Source organism: Pan troglodytes, chromosome 17, assembly GCF_028858775.2.
Source record: "Pan troglodytes isolate AG18354 chromosome 17, NHGRI_mPanTro3-v2.0_pri, whole genome shotgun sequence".
NCBI classification, from domain to species: domain Eukaryota; kingdom Metazoa; phylum Chordata; class Mammalia; order Primates; family Hominidae; genus Pan; species Pan troglodytes.
In genome coordinates this window covers 22,179,377-22,198,060 of record NC_072415.2, presented here as the reverse complement: position 1 = coordinate 22,198,060, position 18,684 = coordinate 22,179,377, and the positions used below count along the sequence as shown (strand labels likewise).

The window sequence follows — 18,684 nt, the reverse complement described above, 5'->3', positions numbered from 1 at the left end:
AGGAGGGTCCCCGGGCAGCGAGGCCCCATGGATCCAGCCTGCGCCTGCTCCCAAGGGTGCGCAGGCCCCGCCCCTCCCCGCCCCGCCCCTGCCGGGCGCCCGCCCCCCGGGGAGCGCAAGCCCCCGCCCCTTCCCTCGCCCCTCCCCTGCACGGCGCCGGCTGGCTGGAGGCGGGGCATGCGCACGGGCCTGGGCGAGGGCGCTGGGCGGCGGGGAGGTGGGGCGCGCGCGTGCGGCTTCTCTCAGCCAGGAGCGGCGGGGGCGGGCACGGGCAGCAGCGGGCCGGCGGTGGGCGGGGAGCGGGACGCGGGAGCCGGGCGCGCGCCGCCAGCGCCGCCGCGGCACCGGTGACCGCGAGCCCGGAGCGCGAGGTCCGGGGATGCGAGCGGCTGGGAGCTGCCGCGCTGCTGAGCCGGGAGAACTCGATCCGCGGTGACCTCAGCGAGGGGCGAGCGCGGCGGCGGCGAGCCCCGCGGGAATCCTCGGGGCCGGGGTGCGGGGGGCGGGGACGGCGGGAGCGCGGGGCGCAGCCCGGGCGGGGCTGGGACAGTGATGAGAGAGCGCGCGGGGAGGCTGCACGCCGCCGCCGCCGCCGCCGTCGTCGTCCGGAGCATCTGCTGCCTGAGCTGCTGCCCGCGGACCCGGCCATGGAGACACTGAACGGCCCCGCGGGCGGAGGTGCCCCGGACGCGAAGCTGCAGCCGCCTGGCCAGCACCACCGCCACCACCACCTCCACCCGGTGGCCGAAAGGCGGCGGCTGCACCGTGCGCCCTCGCCCGCCAGACCGTTCCTCAAGGACCTGCACGCCCGGCCCGCCGCGCCCGGCCCGGCCGTCCCCTCCTCGGGCCGAGCCCCGGCGCCCGCCGCCCCGCGCTCGCCCAACCTCGCGGGCAAAGCGCCGCCCTCGCCGGGGTCCCTGGCCGCGCCCGGCCGCCTCTCTCGGCGCAGTGGCGGCGTCCCGGGCGCGAAGGACAAGCCCCCGCCGGGCGCCGGGGCCAGAGCGGCGGGCGGTGCCAAGGCTGCCCTGGGAAGCAGGAGGGCGGCGCGCGTGGCGCCCGCGGAGCCGCTGTCCCGGGCTGGGAAGCCTCCCGGAGCCGAGCCGCCGTCTGCCGCTGCCAAGGGCCGCAAAGCCAAGCGCGGCTCCCGGGCGCCACCCGCCCGCACCATCGGCCCCCCGACCCCGGCCGCCCGGATCCCTGCCGTGACCCTCGCGGTGACCTCGGTGGCCGGGTCCCCGGCCCGCTGCTCGCGCATCAGCCACACGGACAGCAGCTCCGACCTCTCTGACTGCCCCTCCGAACCCCTGTCCGACGAGCAGCGCCTGCTCCCTGCCGCCAGCAGCGACGCCGAATCCGGCACGGGCTCCAGCGACCGTGAACCACCACGAGGAGCGCCGACGCCGAGCCCCGCAGCCCGAGGAGCGCCGCCGGGCAGCCCCGAGCCCCCAGCGCTCCTCGCCGCGCCCCTCGCCGCGGGCGCCTGTCCCGGGGGCCGGAGCATCCCGGGCGGGGTTTCGGGGGGTTTCGCGGGGCCCGGCGTGGCGGAGGATGTCCGGGGGCGCTCGCCACCGGAGCGACCAGTCCCCGGGACCCCCAAGGAGCCCAGCCTGGGCGAGCAGTCTCGGCTCGTGCCAGCGGCGGAGGAAGAAGAGCTGCTGCGGGAGATGGAGGAGCTGCGCTCAGAGAACGACTATCTCAAGGTGAGCCGCGCCTCGGCCGCAGGTGTCCCGGGGCGCCCCCGGAGGGCCTGGCTGCGGCGGGGACCCGCCAATCCCTCCTTCCCGGGCCTGTCCAGCGCCTTCTCCCTCCTGCTCTCCACGGTCCTACCCCCGCATTGTCAGGCATTGGGAACTTAAGCCCAAACTTCTGGAAGGAGAAGCAAGACCTGTGGGTCCCCGCCAGTTCGCAACCCACTTCTCTTTTCTCGCGTCTAGAACTCTTGCGTCTCTTCGCTGATACTTTTACTTTTGTTGACCTGTTGGGGCAGAGGAGGCTGTAATCGTTTTGGGGACATCAGCGGACGCCGCCATCCCCGCTCAGAACGTGCCAGCCTCACCTGTAGGAACAGGTGATCCTTCGCCAGGGAGCTCTAGCCGGGCCACGTGCAGGCGTGGCGGTTCAGGATAATGCCACTGGAGGGCCCCCGGCTACGGACCCGCTTGCCCCTTCTCCTGCAATTACGGAAAGAGCTGGGGGCTCTCAGGGTCTCCTGGGCTCCGACATCCCGGGTAGAGGGGGCCGCGCCGTTTTCGGTGAGCAAGCTGAAGCTCAGTAGAGGTCCTTGGAGTGTGGCCCGGGTTGAGGAGCAACGGTGTTGCGCGGGCCAGTCCTTTGTAAGCATCCAGGAGCCGGCTTTCTGTGTCAGGAGAGGCCACGCCAGCACTTTCTAAGGAATCGCGGCGCCTGCTGCACTCTCTGAGTATTTTCCGGCAGGGCCTGCGGGCAGTGGCGTCTTAGTCGCCTTAGCACTGGGTGCTTAATCCGGCTCCATCTTTTCTCCACGGAGGGGGCCTGGCGCTGCAGACAGGGTTCCCGGGGTCAGGACGATCCAGGTGACTTGAGAGAAAATAAGGGGAGTTGTATTGATAGCAACTGTTTTATTTATTGTAATCTTCAGGTTAGTAAACAACTCCAGTGGCATAAATCTGTGTATCTGTTAAGTCTTAATGAGCAGCCAACCAAACCCAGGGGTGTGGCCCTGCTTCTTCAGTGGGTTATGTGATTTGAGCTATTTTCTCAGCAAATGATGAGCTAACCAATACAGGCCCAGTTTTTGGCTAGTGAGATTGAGGATTGGGCTTTAAGGTGCATGGTGGTGAAGTCTGCAGTTCACACGGAAATCAGAGCACATTAACTGCTGGGTGATCTCAAGCCTAAATTTCTTATGGAGCTGCTCCAACCAACTGAGCCTTGTGGTTATTTTACTTTGTGCAAGAAGTAACAGTGAGGCAGAGAAAGAGAGGTGATAAAAGAAAGATTGGGACTTAAAGCAAGATATTTCAGATAGTATGTTTGTTTTTGTCACTTACTCTTAGGTAATAGACAACGGAGTGAAGTTCAAAGGCAACTATGTTGCGGGTGACTCCATCATGAAAGCAGCTCTTTTGTAAATCTTCAACAAATGTAAGCTCCCTGAGGGTGACCAAGATAATCTTGTTGTTTTTGTATCCCTGGCTCTTAGCATAACCCCTGACTTACTTTCTGATTGAATGGTGTTTATCCAAATGACTGCTATGCAAGGGAAAATTGTATTTCTTTAAAGAAGTTTCTCATTACATCTTTGATCTTAAGGTAGGCTATCCATCATTTTGGAGTTCATTCTTGGTGCAACTGGTTATTTGCTTTATTTTTTCCCAATGAATGAAATGTGTCTGAGCCTGGAGTCTGATATAGTGTATTTGATATTTCACTGGATCTTCCCAACAACATAGGGTGGTGGTGGTGGTATCATGATCATAACTAGTATTTCACAGACGGAGATGCTGAGAACCTAAAACAGAGATGACTTGGCCAAGGTCATAGAGTGAGTAAGTGGTGGCACCTGCGTTTCCCCAGAGCCTCTGCCCATTTTACCGCACCGGGATGCAGCCCTATTTCCAGCGAGGCTGCTTTCCTCCGAGCACACTGCTTCTGAGTTGTTTTCGTAGCTCAAAATGTTCCTTGTGGTGAGCTTTTCTAGGGGCCCTCTGTTTTCTTTTCAGGTGAGAGGGCCGTCATGCCCGTCTCTCCACTAGCCTGTGTACGAATGGTCACATAAATCCCACTGCCAGTGTTTCAGTTGTGGGGACTGTTCAGTTGCCATTTACTGTGGAGAAGGTGTCACTTGCATCCGTTTACTGTGCCTGAGGCCACCTCCCCACTGTTCCTCCGACAGCAGGGGAGAGAAGAGGGTTCTGAAGGAGGCTAGCAAACCAGATGATTGCGTGTATGCATGTGAGGTACTCATTTGGCCACTCAGAAGCTTAAATGACAATAGTTCAATTCGGGAAAGAAACGCAGGGATCCTAATGGACTTTTCTACAGGTCGTGGAGCCTGCCCACATGTGCAAAATTGGGCCCAGAGCTTCAGGGACCCCCTGTGGCAGAGGCAGTAGTCATGCCTTTGCAGTGGTGGTTAGCGTGTGCCCTTTATAAATCAAAACTTCTCTTTTTGTTATTTTCAGGGGTATTTTTTCCGTTTTTTGTGTTTTTTTTTTTTGAAGGGATGGTCTTGCTCCGTGGCCCAGGCTGGAGTGCAGTGGCATGATCATAGCTCACTACAACCTTGAACCCGTGGGCTCAAGTGATCTTCCTGCCTCATCCTGATAAGTAGCTGGGACCACAGGAACACACCACCAAGCTGGGCTAATTTTTAAATTTTTTTATAGAGATAGGGTCTGGCTATGTTGTCCAGGCTTGTCTTGAACTCCTGGCTTCAAGTGATCCTCCCTCCTTGCCCTCCTAAAGTGCTAGGATTAGAAGTTTGAGCCTCTGTGCCTCGTAGGGGTACTTTTTAAAGAGGGTAGATAAAAGTACGTCCTTGACCTGCTGCTTTGTTAGGGAGCACTGCACAGAACTAACTCCCAGGATTAGGTATAGCATTCATCTATTCCAATGTATCTGATAAGAGGCTCGGCCCACAAATTTTACGTTGCTATATTCTGGAGGATTCCAAGTAAGTGCTGTCATCATTGTTGTACAAGACTGTGACAGTTTCTGAACTAGAATGACCAAAGCCCAATTCAATAGAAAAATAAGTCCAGCAAAACCTTAGGAGGATATTCTTTGGATCAGGACATTTAAGTGGAATTATCTTGGCTTTTAGCCAGGCTGCTGTATTTTTTATTTTATTTTATTTTTATTTATTTTTTTTGAGACGGAGTCTTGCTTTGTCGTGCAGGCTGGAGTGCAGTGGCATGATCTCGGCTCACTGCACCCTCCGCCTCCCAGGTTCAAGCAGTTCTCCTGCCTCAGCCTCCGGAGTAGCTGGGATTACAAGTGCCTGCCACCATGCCCAGCTAGTTTTTGAATTTTTAGTAGAGACAGGGTTTCACTATGTTGGCCAGGCTGGTCTTGAACTCCTGACTTCAGGTGATCTGCCCGCCTCGGCTTCCCAAAGTGCTGGGATTACAGGTATGAGCCACCGCGCCCGGCCTGGCCTGTATTTTTTTAAATAGTCAGTGTCAACAGAGAAGCGGACACCTTGTGTTGTGCTGTAACAGAGCAAATTTGGTCGTCCCTGACTCTGCTTTCTGTTCCTTCTCCACCTTCATCAAATGGTGCCTGGGTGACTAGGTGAAAAATGCAAAATCAATCCAGGTAGCTGGCTTTTGTGTGAAAACACAGACAGAAAAGCACTCTTGTTGTCCTTTGACCTCTGATAAACTCAAATACATTTGGAAGTATTCAGAAGTTCAGGTGAGCACTTCAGTTATCCAAAGGCCTGGGCTTCTCATAAAACCCAGGCACTTTCTTAATGCTGAGGACTTTGGTGAAGCGCTGGTGTGTTCCTTCCCTGCCAGGCTGCCAGGACTGTGTTTTGCTCGAGTGCTCGGAGACAATCAGACAAGCCGGAGTGCTCGTTGTCAACATATTAATTATGTTCTCTGTTTCCACAGGCTTTTCAGGAGGATTTAATCAGTTGGCATTTATGAGCCTATTTTGAAAATGCTTTTAGCAGCCATAACCCCACACCTCCCCCACCCCCAAATAGTGTCCTCTTGCCATGCTGACCTCCTGCAGGGTGGGTGAGGATTGGGGTGGTAAGAGCTGTTTCTTTTTGCTTTGCTTTCTCAGTTATTTCATAGGAAATATTTTTCTGTTAAAAGAAAACAAGTTGGTGCTAGATACAAGGGCAGAGAAAATTGGCTTCTTGGAGAGGAATGATTTCCTAAGGGAGAGGTTGAGCTTTGGTTTTATAGGTTGCAGTGTCTCACTGCTGATCCAAGCTTACCATCCTGCTTCTCATTGGAGTTAGCCTTTTGAGTTTCAGGCCCTGACCTGGTTTGTGACATTTGGCAGCCGGGCTGCCCAGATGCCGGGTGCTCAGTGTGGCCTGGGGGTGGAGGGGCACTTGGAGAGGAGCGCAAGCAGTGCTCTGCAGCTGAGGTGTCTCAGCGCCTCCTTGCTCCCCGCCTCCTCCTCCTTTCTCTTTCAGAAGGGTTAACATGGACAGTATTCCCCGTTCTTTCCTGACATTCGCTGTCCATACCTACTCTGTATTCAGCCACTGAAAGAGTGGCTATGATCATTTTCAGTGGCAGCTAATGTAGACAAGGGCTGCGGCCACCAGCTGCTGGCTGGACCATCACCTGGTAGACAGTGGGAGTCACCCTGCACCTCCTTAGTTACAGCTGGGACTCTTGGAGAACATTTCCCTTGTCTGGAGGGAAATGAGGTGGATTATTCGTATGTTACAAAAGACAGTAGTTTCTGTCTGCCCAGAAGATAGAATTATTGCAGCAGTAGCCAGAGGACTGCTTCTACCATCCAAACTGGGTCTATTTAAAGAGGAGGTGCTAAAATAGAGATAGTTACTGATTTGGGGTATTTAAAAGAGATTAAGATTTTCATATAGTTATTAACATGACTAAGAGTTTTCATCACTTATACTAAGAAGCCATGGATTTGGCTTTTATTATATATTCATGGATAAAACTGTCCTTTTAGAGGTTTTCATTAAAACATATAATTTTAATCTTGGTTTACTCTAGTGCACACCTGGTACCTCATTATTCCTCTAATTTGAGATACATGATAAGGCTTGATTTGTCAGCCACAGGCAAAGGGGAATAGTCGACTGGACTTCACAGTCCTTCAAGATTTCGTTTTATATACAAAACTTAAAAAAGATATTTAATTAAAACTAGCTTTTCAATGAGATAATGATTTAATACTTAAGTATCCTCCAGACTTGATGTTAATTCAGTAAAAAACTATTAAGGACAGCTTTTTCTTATTTCCGTGTATAAAAAGACAACAGCGATTTTCCAATTTTATGTACTGTCTCTAAATTACACCTGTCAGAAACATCATATGCTCTGCTCGATTTGGTTTACTTAAATTTTTAGTTGGCAGATGTCGTTAAGGTTCTGCAATACAGTTTTCTAAATTGGAGCATGCCCTCAGAAAATTAATGTAATGTTAGTTTGAAAATCACTATCCATCATGACCCTAATTCCAATAATCATAGTTTTTGCTTTTCAGATGGCTGCTGCCAGCTTACATGGTTTATAATTTGCTTGTCTTTAACTTCTTTTCACTGAACCTGAAAATTACTTTTTTCTAGGCTCTCTGGGAAGAGTTGAAACACTGGCCCTGGTCCTATTGCTGCAGCAGACCAATAATGGTGGAAAGCCATTTATACTTTTAGAATCTCAGTTTCCTCGTTTTAAAGATGGGAGTATTAGCCAGGCATGGTGGCATGTGCTTGTAATCCCAGCTACTCAGGAGGCTGAGGCAGGAAGATCACTTGAGCCCAGGAGCTCAAGGTGGCAGTGAGCCATGGCTGTACCGCTGCACTCCAGGTTGGGTCACAGAGTGAGACTCTGTCTCTTTTAAAAAAGCGGGGAAGGGGCAGGAATATCTTTGCTGCACGTTGCAGTGTCTTCCTAAGAACCAGTTGCCCTAATGGATATGCTTTGTGTTGTCACTTGTCGAGCTGTAAATGTTAGGCTGCTTTTTTTGTTTTACACTGATGGTGGACTTTTAAAAGTACAATTGAAGGTCTATTATTGTTTCATTTGTCCAGGTTGAAGCAAATAATTTATGGTATTTACTCGAAAGAGTGTGTGATTGAAAGCAGACAGGCCTGGGTTTGCAGTGTGGCTTCAATTTACTAGATGTGAAGCTTTGGACACAGGTAACTAGCCTCAGTTTTGTTTTTTTGTCTATCAACTGCATAATGTGTTCCTGACAGGGTTATTGTAGGGTTAGTAATGAGGGTGAGGTGCTTAATAAATGACGCCTGTTCTGTAAATTTAGGTAAAATATGAATTATAAGAGCAGTGATTTAAATACATGCAGTTATGGTGCATTGGTCCATTTTTCTACTTCTGTGAAACACTAGACTGGGTAATTTATAAAGAAAAAGGGGTTTCATGGACTCACAGTTCCACATGGCTGGGGAGGCCTCACAATCATGGTGGAAGACAAAGGAGGAGCAAAGACACATATTACACGGAGGCATGTAAGAACATGTGCAGGGAAACTGCCGTTTATAAAACCATTAGATCTCTCTTGAGACTTATTCACTGTCACAAGAGCAGCAGAGGAGAAACCCGCCCCCGTGATTCAGTTACCTCCCACTGGGTCCCTCCCGTGACACGTGAGGATTATGGGAGCTACAGTTCAAGATGAGATTTGAGTGGGGACACAGCCAAACCATATCATATGGTCTCTCCCTAATTTTCTTTTCTCTTTTTTTTTTTGAGATGGAGTCTCACTCTGTCGCCCAGGCTGGAGTGCAGTGGCGCGATTTCCGCTCACTGCAAGCTCCACCTCCCGGGTTCACGCCATTCTTCTGCCTCAGCCTCCCGAGTAGCTGGGACTACAGGTGCCTGCCACCACGCCTGGCTAATTTTTTTTATTTTTAGTAGAGACAGGGTTTCACCATGTTAGCCAGGATGGTCTTGATCTCCTGACCTTGTGATCCGCCCGCCTCGGCCTCCCAAAGTGCTGGGATTACAGGCGTGAGCCACCGCACCCGGCCCCTAATTTTATTTTCAGTACAACTAATGTTGGTGATTATTTGTGCCAAAAAATATTGCTATTTACATCTGGTCTGCTCAGTGATGTGGAGGTGTGGGTGCATCTAGCCCTTGAACAGTTTTCATAGCCTGTAACATCTGTATGAAAATGCAGCATTTAACATTAGGGTGGATGTGGGCTCTCCTGTTGCAAAGTCTGAAAGCTAGAGACATTTTATATCTGGAAGCTGTATCTTGCATCTTAGGGCTATATTGCATTTTAAAAACTTTTGTCTTAGTTGCCGATAATCCCAGGCATTAATGACTTTGGCAGGCTTTCTGGAAAGAAAAGCAATCACAAACCATTCTTTCCATGAACAGAATGGCCAGAGTCACTGTATATTTGTATGTGTGGATATACATGTACATATACATATATTGACCTAGTGTTGAACATTTAGTGATTATTGCTTGTATTGAACTGATTTGTATTAATGACTCAGTGAAACAATTACCTCTTTACTCAGAAACAAGCATTGCGGTTAGGTTCTTTCTCAAAGTCTGATCCATTAGTTTCATGGATGGGGTGTGAATCAAACTTGACGTTGATTTTTGAAGATTCAGAACTAACTTCCCACTCTATCGAAAGAGTGACAACCACAAGGCTCATTTTAAAGCTTTCAGTCTGCAGTTGACCTCCTCTAGGAGTGGGTAGTGCAGGGGCACAGCTCCCATAGGGCGTCTTCAAAGCCTCAGTGATCAGGCATCAGTAACAACCTCCTGTTTGTGGAAGGTTTGCAGAAGGTTGTCAAGCACTGTCCTGAAAGAGCTGTGTTCTCTGGTCCCCTGAAGAGCCCAAACCACCCATTCTGTTTATGTGTGTTCAGCTGATCAGCTCCTATGCTCAGTCCAATAACTTCCAGTTCCAGCAGATCTTCCCACAAGGACCAGGATTTACCAGGAGAGATTTCCATGGAGGAAAAAAGAAATGAAACTTGGTTAGAGTTCACAACATTTTCAGTGTTAAGATTGATCTTTCTTAAGACACATTAGGACATCTTATACTTTTAATATTTTCATCATTGGTATAGAAATTCTGTAGGAGCACTTAGGAGCCAAGAAGAAGAACATTTTATGCATTTGACTACTGGGAAGTTGGTGAAGGTTTCTTCTTTAACATCTGTTCTCCTTGGTAGCCTATTGAAACAGGCTCCAGATGAGTCCTGGTCAAGTGAGTAGCTCATTCTCTTGATGGGATAGTATAGGCAGAGTGGAGAGAACCTACATGCTGGATTGGGGGATGAGTTGCCATATCTGTGCCCTTTGCAGTAGACCATTGTGTGCAGGTAAGGTTGACTGAAGCATCATCATCACCCCATTTTGTGCCAACCCTTATTTTTCCATAAGGATTCACATTTTTATTTGTTGTGTTTCTTGTACTTAATCTTACCTAGGATAAACACATCTTCAGGAGATTTCTTTTTGTTCATTTTTTTTTTTTTTTTTTTTTTTTTGTCTGAGGCTCGGATGTTGGGCACCTTGTTCTTTATTGTTAGTCAATCCCTGTTTTTAAGAATAAATACAGGATTAGCATGAGTGGTAAAAATCCAGGAACAAAGGGAATAGCAGGACGAGAATGGACAATTAGGGTTTCTGAGTATAGGAGAGATTTTTTTTTTTCTTGAACCTTAATATTAATTGAATAAAGTAAATGGGAATAACTGAGTGCATGCTATTCTGGAGGCATCTGAAACTATCAATTATGAAACTAGTCAAGAAAATCCCTAGAATGTTTCCTTAATCTTCCTCCTTCCAAATTGTTCCTCCTTTAAATCTTGTGTAACACTTCAGTAGAGTGAATATCTCATACCTGCAGCTACATCTGTGGGTTTGGGAAGAAGCTTTCATCACTGGGCTGCAAGACTGGAACAAAGCGAGCGTGCAGTTGTGTCTGATGTTAGTCGCCTTTCTGACTTGGTGTTTGTAAGTGTTCACTGGTGCACCTGTGTATTCATTCAGCAATATTTATTGAGGACCTACCGTGTGCTCCATGCTGCTCGGGATGCAGAGAGGAGAAAGACAGACAAGCTTGCTCCCCTCTGAAGCTTACCTTGTTAGTGTAGGTGACAGACAGTAAGTAGGAAAAAATACCAATACTATTAGATGGCACTCAGAGGTGGGAAGAAAATAGAGCCAGCAAGAGACTAGAGACTCGGGCTGATGAGGGTGGCCAGGGGAGGCTTTGCATGACCTCAGATTATATGATGGAGTGAGCTCTGCAGAGATCTGGAGCGGGGCGTGTTTTCAGAAGTGGGAATAGCAGGTGAGGTCTTGAGGCCTGAAGAAGCAAAGGTGCGAGCAGTCTCAGAGCCTGCGCTAGTCGTGGGTAGGGAGGGTGTGTGGCCAGGAGGCCTGGAAAGAAGGAAGCCCCTGGAGGGTTTGAGTAGGGAGTGAGGTGGTCTGATTTGCACATTAAAAGGATTACTCTGCTGGGTGGGGGACAGACTGTAGGAGGATTAGAGGGCCAGCTGAGCAGTGGGCACCTGTGTGTCTCCACTTACATCTGTGTGTGGCTCCCCTCCCCCAGGGATGGAGGCCTGGACCAGGGTGATCCATCCAGAAGGGGCGCAGCTCTGGCTGAGGGCTTGGCTGTAGAATGGGAGGGGAGGGGGAGCCAGGAATGAAATGACTCCTTGGGTTCCCCTGTATTCAGGGTGCATTCCTGTGGACAGCAAAGAGTGGAGGTGTGGGAAAGTCAGAATAGGTAAATGGGAAAAAACAGACCCAATGTGTATTTAAAATAATGGAAAATGTCTCATTTGTGGATAGCGTCGCTTAGTCAATGCTGAGATGCGTCTTGTGGAACAGAATTTTTGGGACATTTGCAGGTATGTTTTAGTTCCAGGGCAATTAGCACTTGTTGTCCTACTGAAGTTTATGTTCTTTGAAGGCAGGGTCCGTATGATTCATCTTAGTACCTAGATTATGCCTTAGAGATAAAGGCTTAGGTCAATGTTTGGTTTGAATTGAAAGGTTCAATTATCTCAGAGTTGATTTTATTTGATCATGTAGGGAGATGCTGGGAGTGGGATAAGTTCTGAGAGGCCACAATGAATAATCCAGTTTTTTAGCTTCTGGTTACATAAGATTTGAACAGATACTCAATTATATTATCTCATATGCAAATTTCCAGAGGTTCTGGTGCCTGTCACCCAGGCGTGGCCATGAGGTGATGGGTAAGCGTGTGGGTATTCAATATTTAGTATTGAGGAGCGGGTATGAAGGAGAGACATGCCATCCTTTTTTGATGTACTTGGCTCATAAATCTTCTCTGTCTGCTTTGCATAGGATGAGTTAGATGAACTCCGTGCTGAGATGGAAGAGATGAGAGACAGTTATTTAGAGGAAGATGTTTACCAGCTGCAGGAGCTTCGGCGAGAACTGGACCGCGCTAATAAAAACTGCCGAATCCTGCAGTACCGTCTTCGGAAAGCCGAGCAGAAAAGCCTGAAAGTGGCTGAGACGGGTCAGGTGGATGGCGAGCTTATTCGAAGCCTGGAGCAGGACTTGAAGGTGAGTGAGGGGGTGGTGCGTGCACCCCGCAAGGCTGCTGTGGACCGGCTGGCCACATGCACGTTGCCCTGGTGTTTTTTCCCTGCTTGTGTCTGTCTCTACAGATTGCAGCATAAACAGTCTTGGTTTGCTTTATGGCTGATAGAGTGTGTGTAGTTGTATGACTTTGACAGCCCAAGGTTTACATTTGTCATAATATGAACTTTAAAAAAATGATGATAATCTGTGATAACGAAGAATTAATACCTGCCAATGGGTCTGACAGTTGGATAGAAATTCTGCAGAAACTCTGAAAGATCTGAAATATTTTTTTAAAAAATCTATTGATTATCAGTGTAGTCAAAGGCCACTCTTAAAAGTTGATCATATCACTTAACATTTTTTTATTGTTATTTAGGTTTCTAGGATGTAGAAATCCTGACATTCCCATTACCCAAGCGAGACTTGTGTAGTGAGGATCTAATGCCAGGAGAAGTATTTGTGTCTTTGAGAACCACTGGGAGAAGTGGGAATAATGGGAAGAAATCCCAGACTTTAAGCCATTTTCTCTCCGTGGGCAGCGAGGCCCTCATGACCTGATTATCAAATCATTTATCTGGAGATGAATTATGCATACTGTTCTCTTTATTGCCGGAGTACTTGTGAAATCTCATCTAGCCTTTCAGTGTGATAACAGGAAAAGAACCTTTGTAATTCTACCAAAGTTATAAACCACTGACAAAATGTCATTCAGTGTGATAAAGGGTGATTTATATTTCTCTTACAAGGCCTCTTGCCTCATTTGCTTTTAGAAAGTAAACGTGTTTAACTGCTTTGCTCATTCAAATGGTTTACCACACCAGAGCCACAGTACAATATTTAAAACTTGACTACATTGAACATCTTAGGCATAGAGAATTTTTTTTTATTATTATTTTAGAGATAGAATCTTGCTCTGTCACCCAGGCTGGAGTGCAGAGGCACCATCATAGCTCACTGTTACCTCGAACTCCTGGGCTCAAGCAACCCTCCCATCTTCACCTCTCAAGTAGCTGGGACTATAGGCATGCACCACCATGCCTGGATTATTTTTTATTTTTATAATTTTTTGAGAGACAGGGTCTCACTGTGTTTCCCAGGCTGGTCTCAAACTCCTGACCTCAAGTGATTCTCCTTTCTTTGCCTCCCAAAGTGCTGGGATTACAGGCAACTTACTTGTTTTGTTAGCAGATGGGTTCAGTATTACTTTAGTGAATAGAAATGTTTATTTGTTTATTATTATTTGAATTTCTCGCTTAAAGCACGTGAGCTTGGGCAGAATTGGCATGGTTGGTGATCATCTTTGAGGGAGGAGGGTTATCCAAAGTGGGCTTTAAAAACAATTTATTTATTTTAAAGCCATTTAAATTTAGCAGTTTGGGGGGTTGTATACCAACTTTAGTGACACTAAGGTTAGCACGTTCTGATAATGCACCACCATCAGACCAGCCAGAGTGGCCTTTTAGCCCAGATGTTGATTTCATTTCTAAATGACTCTCCTGCTCCTTTTAACAATAAGTCAGTTGTGTATTGCCAGGGTCTTTGCTATGTGGTGTAATATATTACTTAATGATTTTGCCTCTGATGTTGTCTGATAGTACCCTTAGCACACAAAAAGCCTCATATCCTGATAATGATCTCTGTGGGTCGATGCAGGTAGCCAAAGATGTATCTGTCAGATTGCACCATGAACTTAAGACGGTGGAGGAAAAGCGCGCTAAAGCTGAGGATGAAAACGAAACTCTCCGACAACAGATGATTGAAGTGGAAATATCCAAACAGGCCCTCCAGAATGAGCTGGAGAGACTGAAAGAGGTAATCCAAAACTGTGGGGGTCCTGCCCCCTTGCATTTAATAAGGAGGAGCTTGGAACTCCAAGTGCCCCCTTCTCATTGTGGTGGAAAGCTGGGGTTGGCAAACCGTGGCCTGTTTGTTTGGCTCATAAGTTAGATTGTTTTTACATTTTTTTCCTAGTGTGGTAAACAAACAAGCAAACAAGCAAAACTCACAGGAAAGAAAGCCCCCAAAAGCAAAGAAGACTATGGATTCAATACTGTGTGATGCTTGCAAAGCCTAAAATATTTTCTATCTGGCCCTTTACAGAAAATGCTTATTGGGCCCTGGTCTAAAGCTAGTTTTTGTAATTACCACTCAGATGAGCTGACCATTAATTCCTTTGATGTGTCCAAGTGGAGCCTATTATTGCTAGAATACAGAATTAAGAAGTAGCTTTTTTCTCCAGAGTCTTCTCCAGTGAGCTGGAAAGTATGTTATAGTTGTTTGTTAAAGCTGTGTAAACAGGCAATGTATGTAACACCACCTGTGTAGCTAAAATGAGTTAAATATAGACATTTTTAAATTTTAGGGAGTGATTTTTCTAGCAAAGTAGTCTGGAAAATGAATATATATTTTTTTCATTTGCATACAGCAATGCAAATCCTGTTTTGTTATTGACTTCCATTATAAGATTAAAGCTGAGTGTTTTCTTGGAAAATGTCCTGCATGTGTTGAAATTAAAAGCCTTTGGCGAAGGCTTTAAGCTCACAGTGAATTCTGGTGTGTTACCTGCACCTGCCAGCAGCCTTGCTTAGCGGCTCATTTTTCCTTTGGAACAGTTTCCTGATTCACACAGTTCTTCCCTATCCATGCCCCTCCCATCTGCTGCACCTGGTTCCGGCCCGCGTGGGCTCCGGGTAGAGTTGTGCATGTGCAGTGCAGGCCCTGCTCTCAAGGCGCCTCCAGTTCAATCAGGCCCACAGATAACAAAACAAACAAATCACAGCAAAGTAGCAGGCGTGCCCCTCTCTGCTTCTGCCCCCACCCCTCTGCTCACAGCTGCCTCGGCCTCCCTGCTCTTCCCATGCATGCCCTCGCTGGAATGTTCTTTCTCCAGGCACTCACCTGTGGCTCATTCCCTTATCTCTTTCGGGTCCTTGCTGAGATTCACTCAGCCCCTCCCCTCAACACTCGTGAAAGTTGTCCCCATCTCCACCCTGGCCAGCCCTGTTCACCTTCCCATCTGACATATGTGTTCTGGGACATTATTTGTCTATTGTCACCGCTCATCTGACAATGCTGTGTGTTTTATTTCTCTTTTATCCCTCCCCTCCTTTACCGGTGCCCCTTCACATCACAAGCTCTGTGGGGCAGGGACAGGGGCTTTGTCTGGCTCACTGTGGGGCCCTCATGCCTGGAACAGTGCCTGGCACATGCTGGGTGGAGGAGTGAACGAAGGGGGCGGACCATAGAGCTGTGTGATCAGAGCATGCCTGGGAGATGAGGTGGCCTCCCAGAGGAAGAGGTTAGCTTCTGGGAGCTTGCTTTCATCACAGGTAACCCTCACCCCTTAACTTAGACTTGTATCTGCTCCCAGGACTCGAGGAATTTGTCCTCTAATTAAGGATCTCTGCCTCAATTAAAGTACCAGTTGCTGGTACTTTACTTCCCTCCTGTTCCTTTGTTCTAAGTTTGCTGGAATAATTTCCTTTCTCAGTTTGAGCCTGACCTCAACAGTTAGAGGGTATAGAAAATAGTTTACAGTTGACTCTGGAACAACGTGGGGATTGGGGGTGCGGGGGATCACCTCCTGTGCAGTTGAAAATCTGTGCATGTCTTGTAGTCCTAGATACTAGGGAGGCTGAGGCAGGAGGATTGCTTGTGCCCAGGACTTTGAGGCCAGCTTGGGCAACACAGCAAGACCCTGTTTCTTAAAGAAAAAAAAGAGAAAATAACGTATATAGCTTTTGACTCCCCCAAAACTTAACTAATAATAGCCTACTGTAGACTGGAAGCCTTACTGATAACATAAAACAGCCAATCAACACATATTTTGCATGTTGTATGTATTATGTACTGTTTTCTTATAATAAAGCTAGAGAAAATAAAATGTTGTTAAAATCATAAGGAAGAGAAAATGTACTTACTATTCATTAAGTGGAAGTGGATCCCCGTGAAGGTCTTCATGCTCATAGTCTTCACGTTGAGTAGATGGAGGAGGAAGAGGAGGGTTTGGTCTTGCTGTCTCAGGGGTGGCATAGGTGGAAGAAGATTTGAGTATAAGTGGACTTTCACAGTTCAAAAGTATGTTGTTCAAGAGTCAACTGTAAAAGTATATTTTATAAAATTTTATATGTGTATACATTTGTGTATAACTAAACATAAATATATATTTTAAGTAGGTGAAGATTCTGTTGCATACATTTAAATGGATTTGTGTAGGATTTGGCATCTCTTTGGAGGAAGAAATGATTATTGTTACTCTTGACATTCAAAAGCAAGGCCAGAGTGAGACAAGTATCTTCAGAGAACCTGATGCTGGCTCAGGCTGGATGTGAGGAGAGAACGGAGAGGGATCAGCCCTCCCTTTGTGGGTTAGAATTACTGAGAGGAATTGTTCCATTGGAATGAAATAAGTATTTTACTTCCAGAGTTGCAGTCAGGGTGGTGGGACCGCATATTTACACCAAACTTCTAAATGAATCATAGAACTGACAGGAGTCCCAGGAGGGTTAGATGCTGGTAGATTAAACTGGAAGCAGAGAACGATAGTATCTCATGATACAAGGTTCAAAGGTGGTGGAGGAAATATTTATTGGAAAATGCCAGCTGCTATCTTTGTGAATGGGTTCTTTTTGCAAAAGCCAGTACAAACAGGCTGAGCTTTGCTCTGGGGTGAGGATAATATTTTTTCTATCCTGAGCCTCACTTTTTGTTGTTCACCTCTGGAGTTTTGTAAATGGATGTGTGACCTCCTGAAAAAGGCAAGGACAGTTCATGTGTTGTGTGTGTCTGAGCAGCAGCAGTTGTCGCAGGTGTGTGTGTGTCCCCTCGGCCTCAGGGGTCCGTGAGACAGCATCTCCATGCCTTCTCTCTGGAGCCACCACTCCCTTCTCTCTGAAGCCCTAGACTGTTTTCAGCTGCCTGGTGGACATCTCCAGTATGAGTTTTTCCTAGCACTTTAGACTCTGTTCAGAACAAACTCATCGCCCCTTGCCCCAACCTGCACCTTCTCTGTCTCCTATTTGTGAAACGGTCTCTGAGTCCTTTCAGTCCCCAAGGCCGATGATGGTGTTACCCTTAACCCTCTTCTCCCTTCTTCAGCCGCTTGCTCAGTGCTGTAGGTTTGGCTTTTGCAGGCTTTAGACATTTCTTTCTCACTGATACCTGATAGGACATGGATGAACCTTGAAAATCTGCTAAGTAACAGAAGCCAGACATACTGTTCGATTCCATTGATAAGAAATATCCAGAGTAGATAAATTCATATAGACGGAAAACAGATTCATGGTTTCCTGGGGCTGGGGAGAGGGGAGAAGTGGGACCAACTGCTTAATGGGTAGGCGGTTTCCTTTTGGGGTGATGAAGATGTTTTAGAACGAGATAGAGGTGGTGGCTGCACAACACGAGAATGTACTCAATGCCACTGAGCTGTGCACTTGAAAATGGTTTGTTTTCTGTTACGTGAATTTTAACCTCAGCACTTTGGGAGGCCGAGGTGGGTGGATCACCTGAGGTTAGGAGTTCGAGACCAGCCTGGCTAACATGATGAAATCCTGTTTCTACTAAAAATACAAAAAATTAGCCAGGTGTGGTGGCACGCACCTGTAATCCCAGCTACTCGGGAGGCTGAGGCAGGAGAATTGCTTGAACCCAGGAGGCAGAGGTTGCAGTGAGCCGAGATCGCGCCATTGCACTCCAACTTGGGCAACAAGAGCAAAACTCCATCTTAAAAAAACAAAACAAAACAAAAACATTTTTCTTTCTCCACTCTATCCATACTTTTACCAGTCCCCCACCTCAGACGAGTATTTGAGAGCTGAAAGTGTGGGCTGACCATGCATGTTGAATGTGTACACGATTTCTAGTCCTTGCCTTTTGTTTTCTCTACATGCCAAAATTCTGAACATGTCACTCTGCTTAAACAGACAGACTTGCCTTGGCTTGTCTTAACTCTTTTGCATGACACAGCTGCCTATTACCCCCTGACCCATCCCTGGCTCCCTGTTGGGTTTCCCACTCCAGGGCTGTAAACATTGGCCTGAAATGGGAGAGCAGTTTAGAATGATGACTAGGACTCTGTGCTCTGATTCTTTTTGAACTACTAGAGGTGTATCTTTTAAAAGTTACTTTCTCTATTGATAAAAAAGGGCTGATCTGGCTAGAATTATCCCTTCCCACTAGCCAGCTTGCTTGCTGGCATCCTGTGCCTATTCACTCTTGGAGTCTGTGACCCTAGGCACCCACACGCCCTCTGCTTTAACAAAACTCAGACAATTTTCATCTTTTTTTTTTCTGATATATTTCTTCTAGTATTCAACTCTACCTATAGTGGAATCTCTCAAAAAGTAGAAAATGGTTAACCTTAGCTTAGTTTCCACTTCTTAAAGATTGCCCTAATTCTTTCACTGAACAGTATTTCATTCTACCC

The 18,684-nt window shown here is 47.7% G+C and overlaps 1 protein-coding gene across 14 annotated transcripts in view; it reads left to right on the top strand.

The window, feature by feature from the left end:
* Positions 1 to 304: 304 nt before the first annotated feature.
* MTCL1 (microtubule crosslinking factor 1) overlaps positions 305 to 18,684 on the top strand; it is a 125,928-nt gene continuing 107,548 nt past the window's right edge. For 6 of the 14 annotated variants that reach the window (XM_016933327.4, XM_016933325.4, XM_016933319.4 and 3 more), the window contains exons 1-3: positions 306 to 1,700; positions 12,015 to 12,239; positions 13,914 to 14,072. In XM_016933327.4, the coding sequence (XP_016788816.4) occupies positions 648 to 1,700; positions 12,015 to 12,239; positions 13,914 to 14,072 (1,437 nt within the window). In that variant the 5' untranslated portion in view covers positions 306 to 647. Of the gene's footprint in view, positions 1,701 to 2,533; positions 2,553 to 3,100; positions 3,124 to 7,738; positions 7,841 to 12,014; positions 12,240 to 13,913; positions 14,073 to 18,684 lie in introns of those variants that run through there. The other 8 variants (XM_054672047.2, XM_016933320.4, XM_016933326.4 and 5 more) reach the window with 5 other exon arrangements.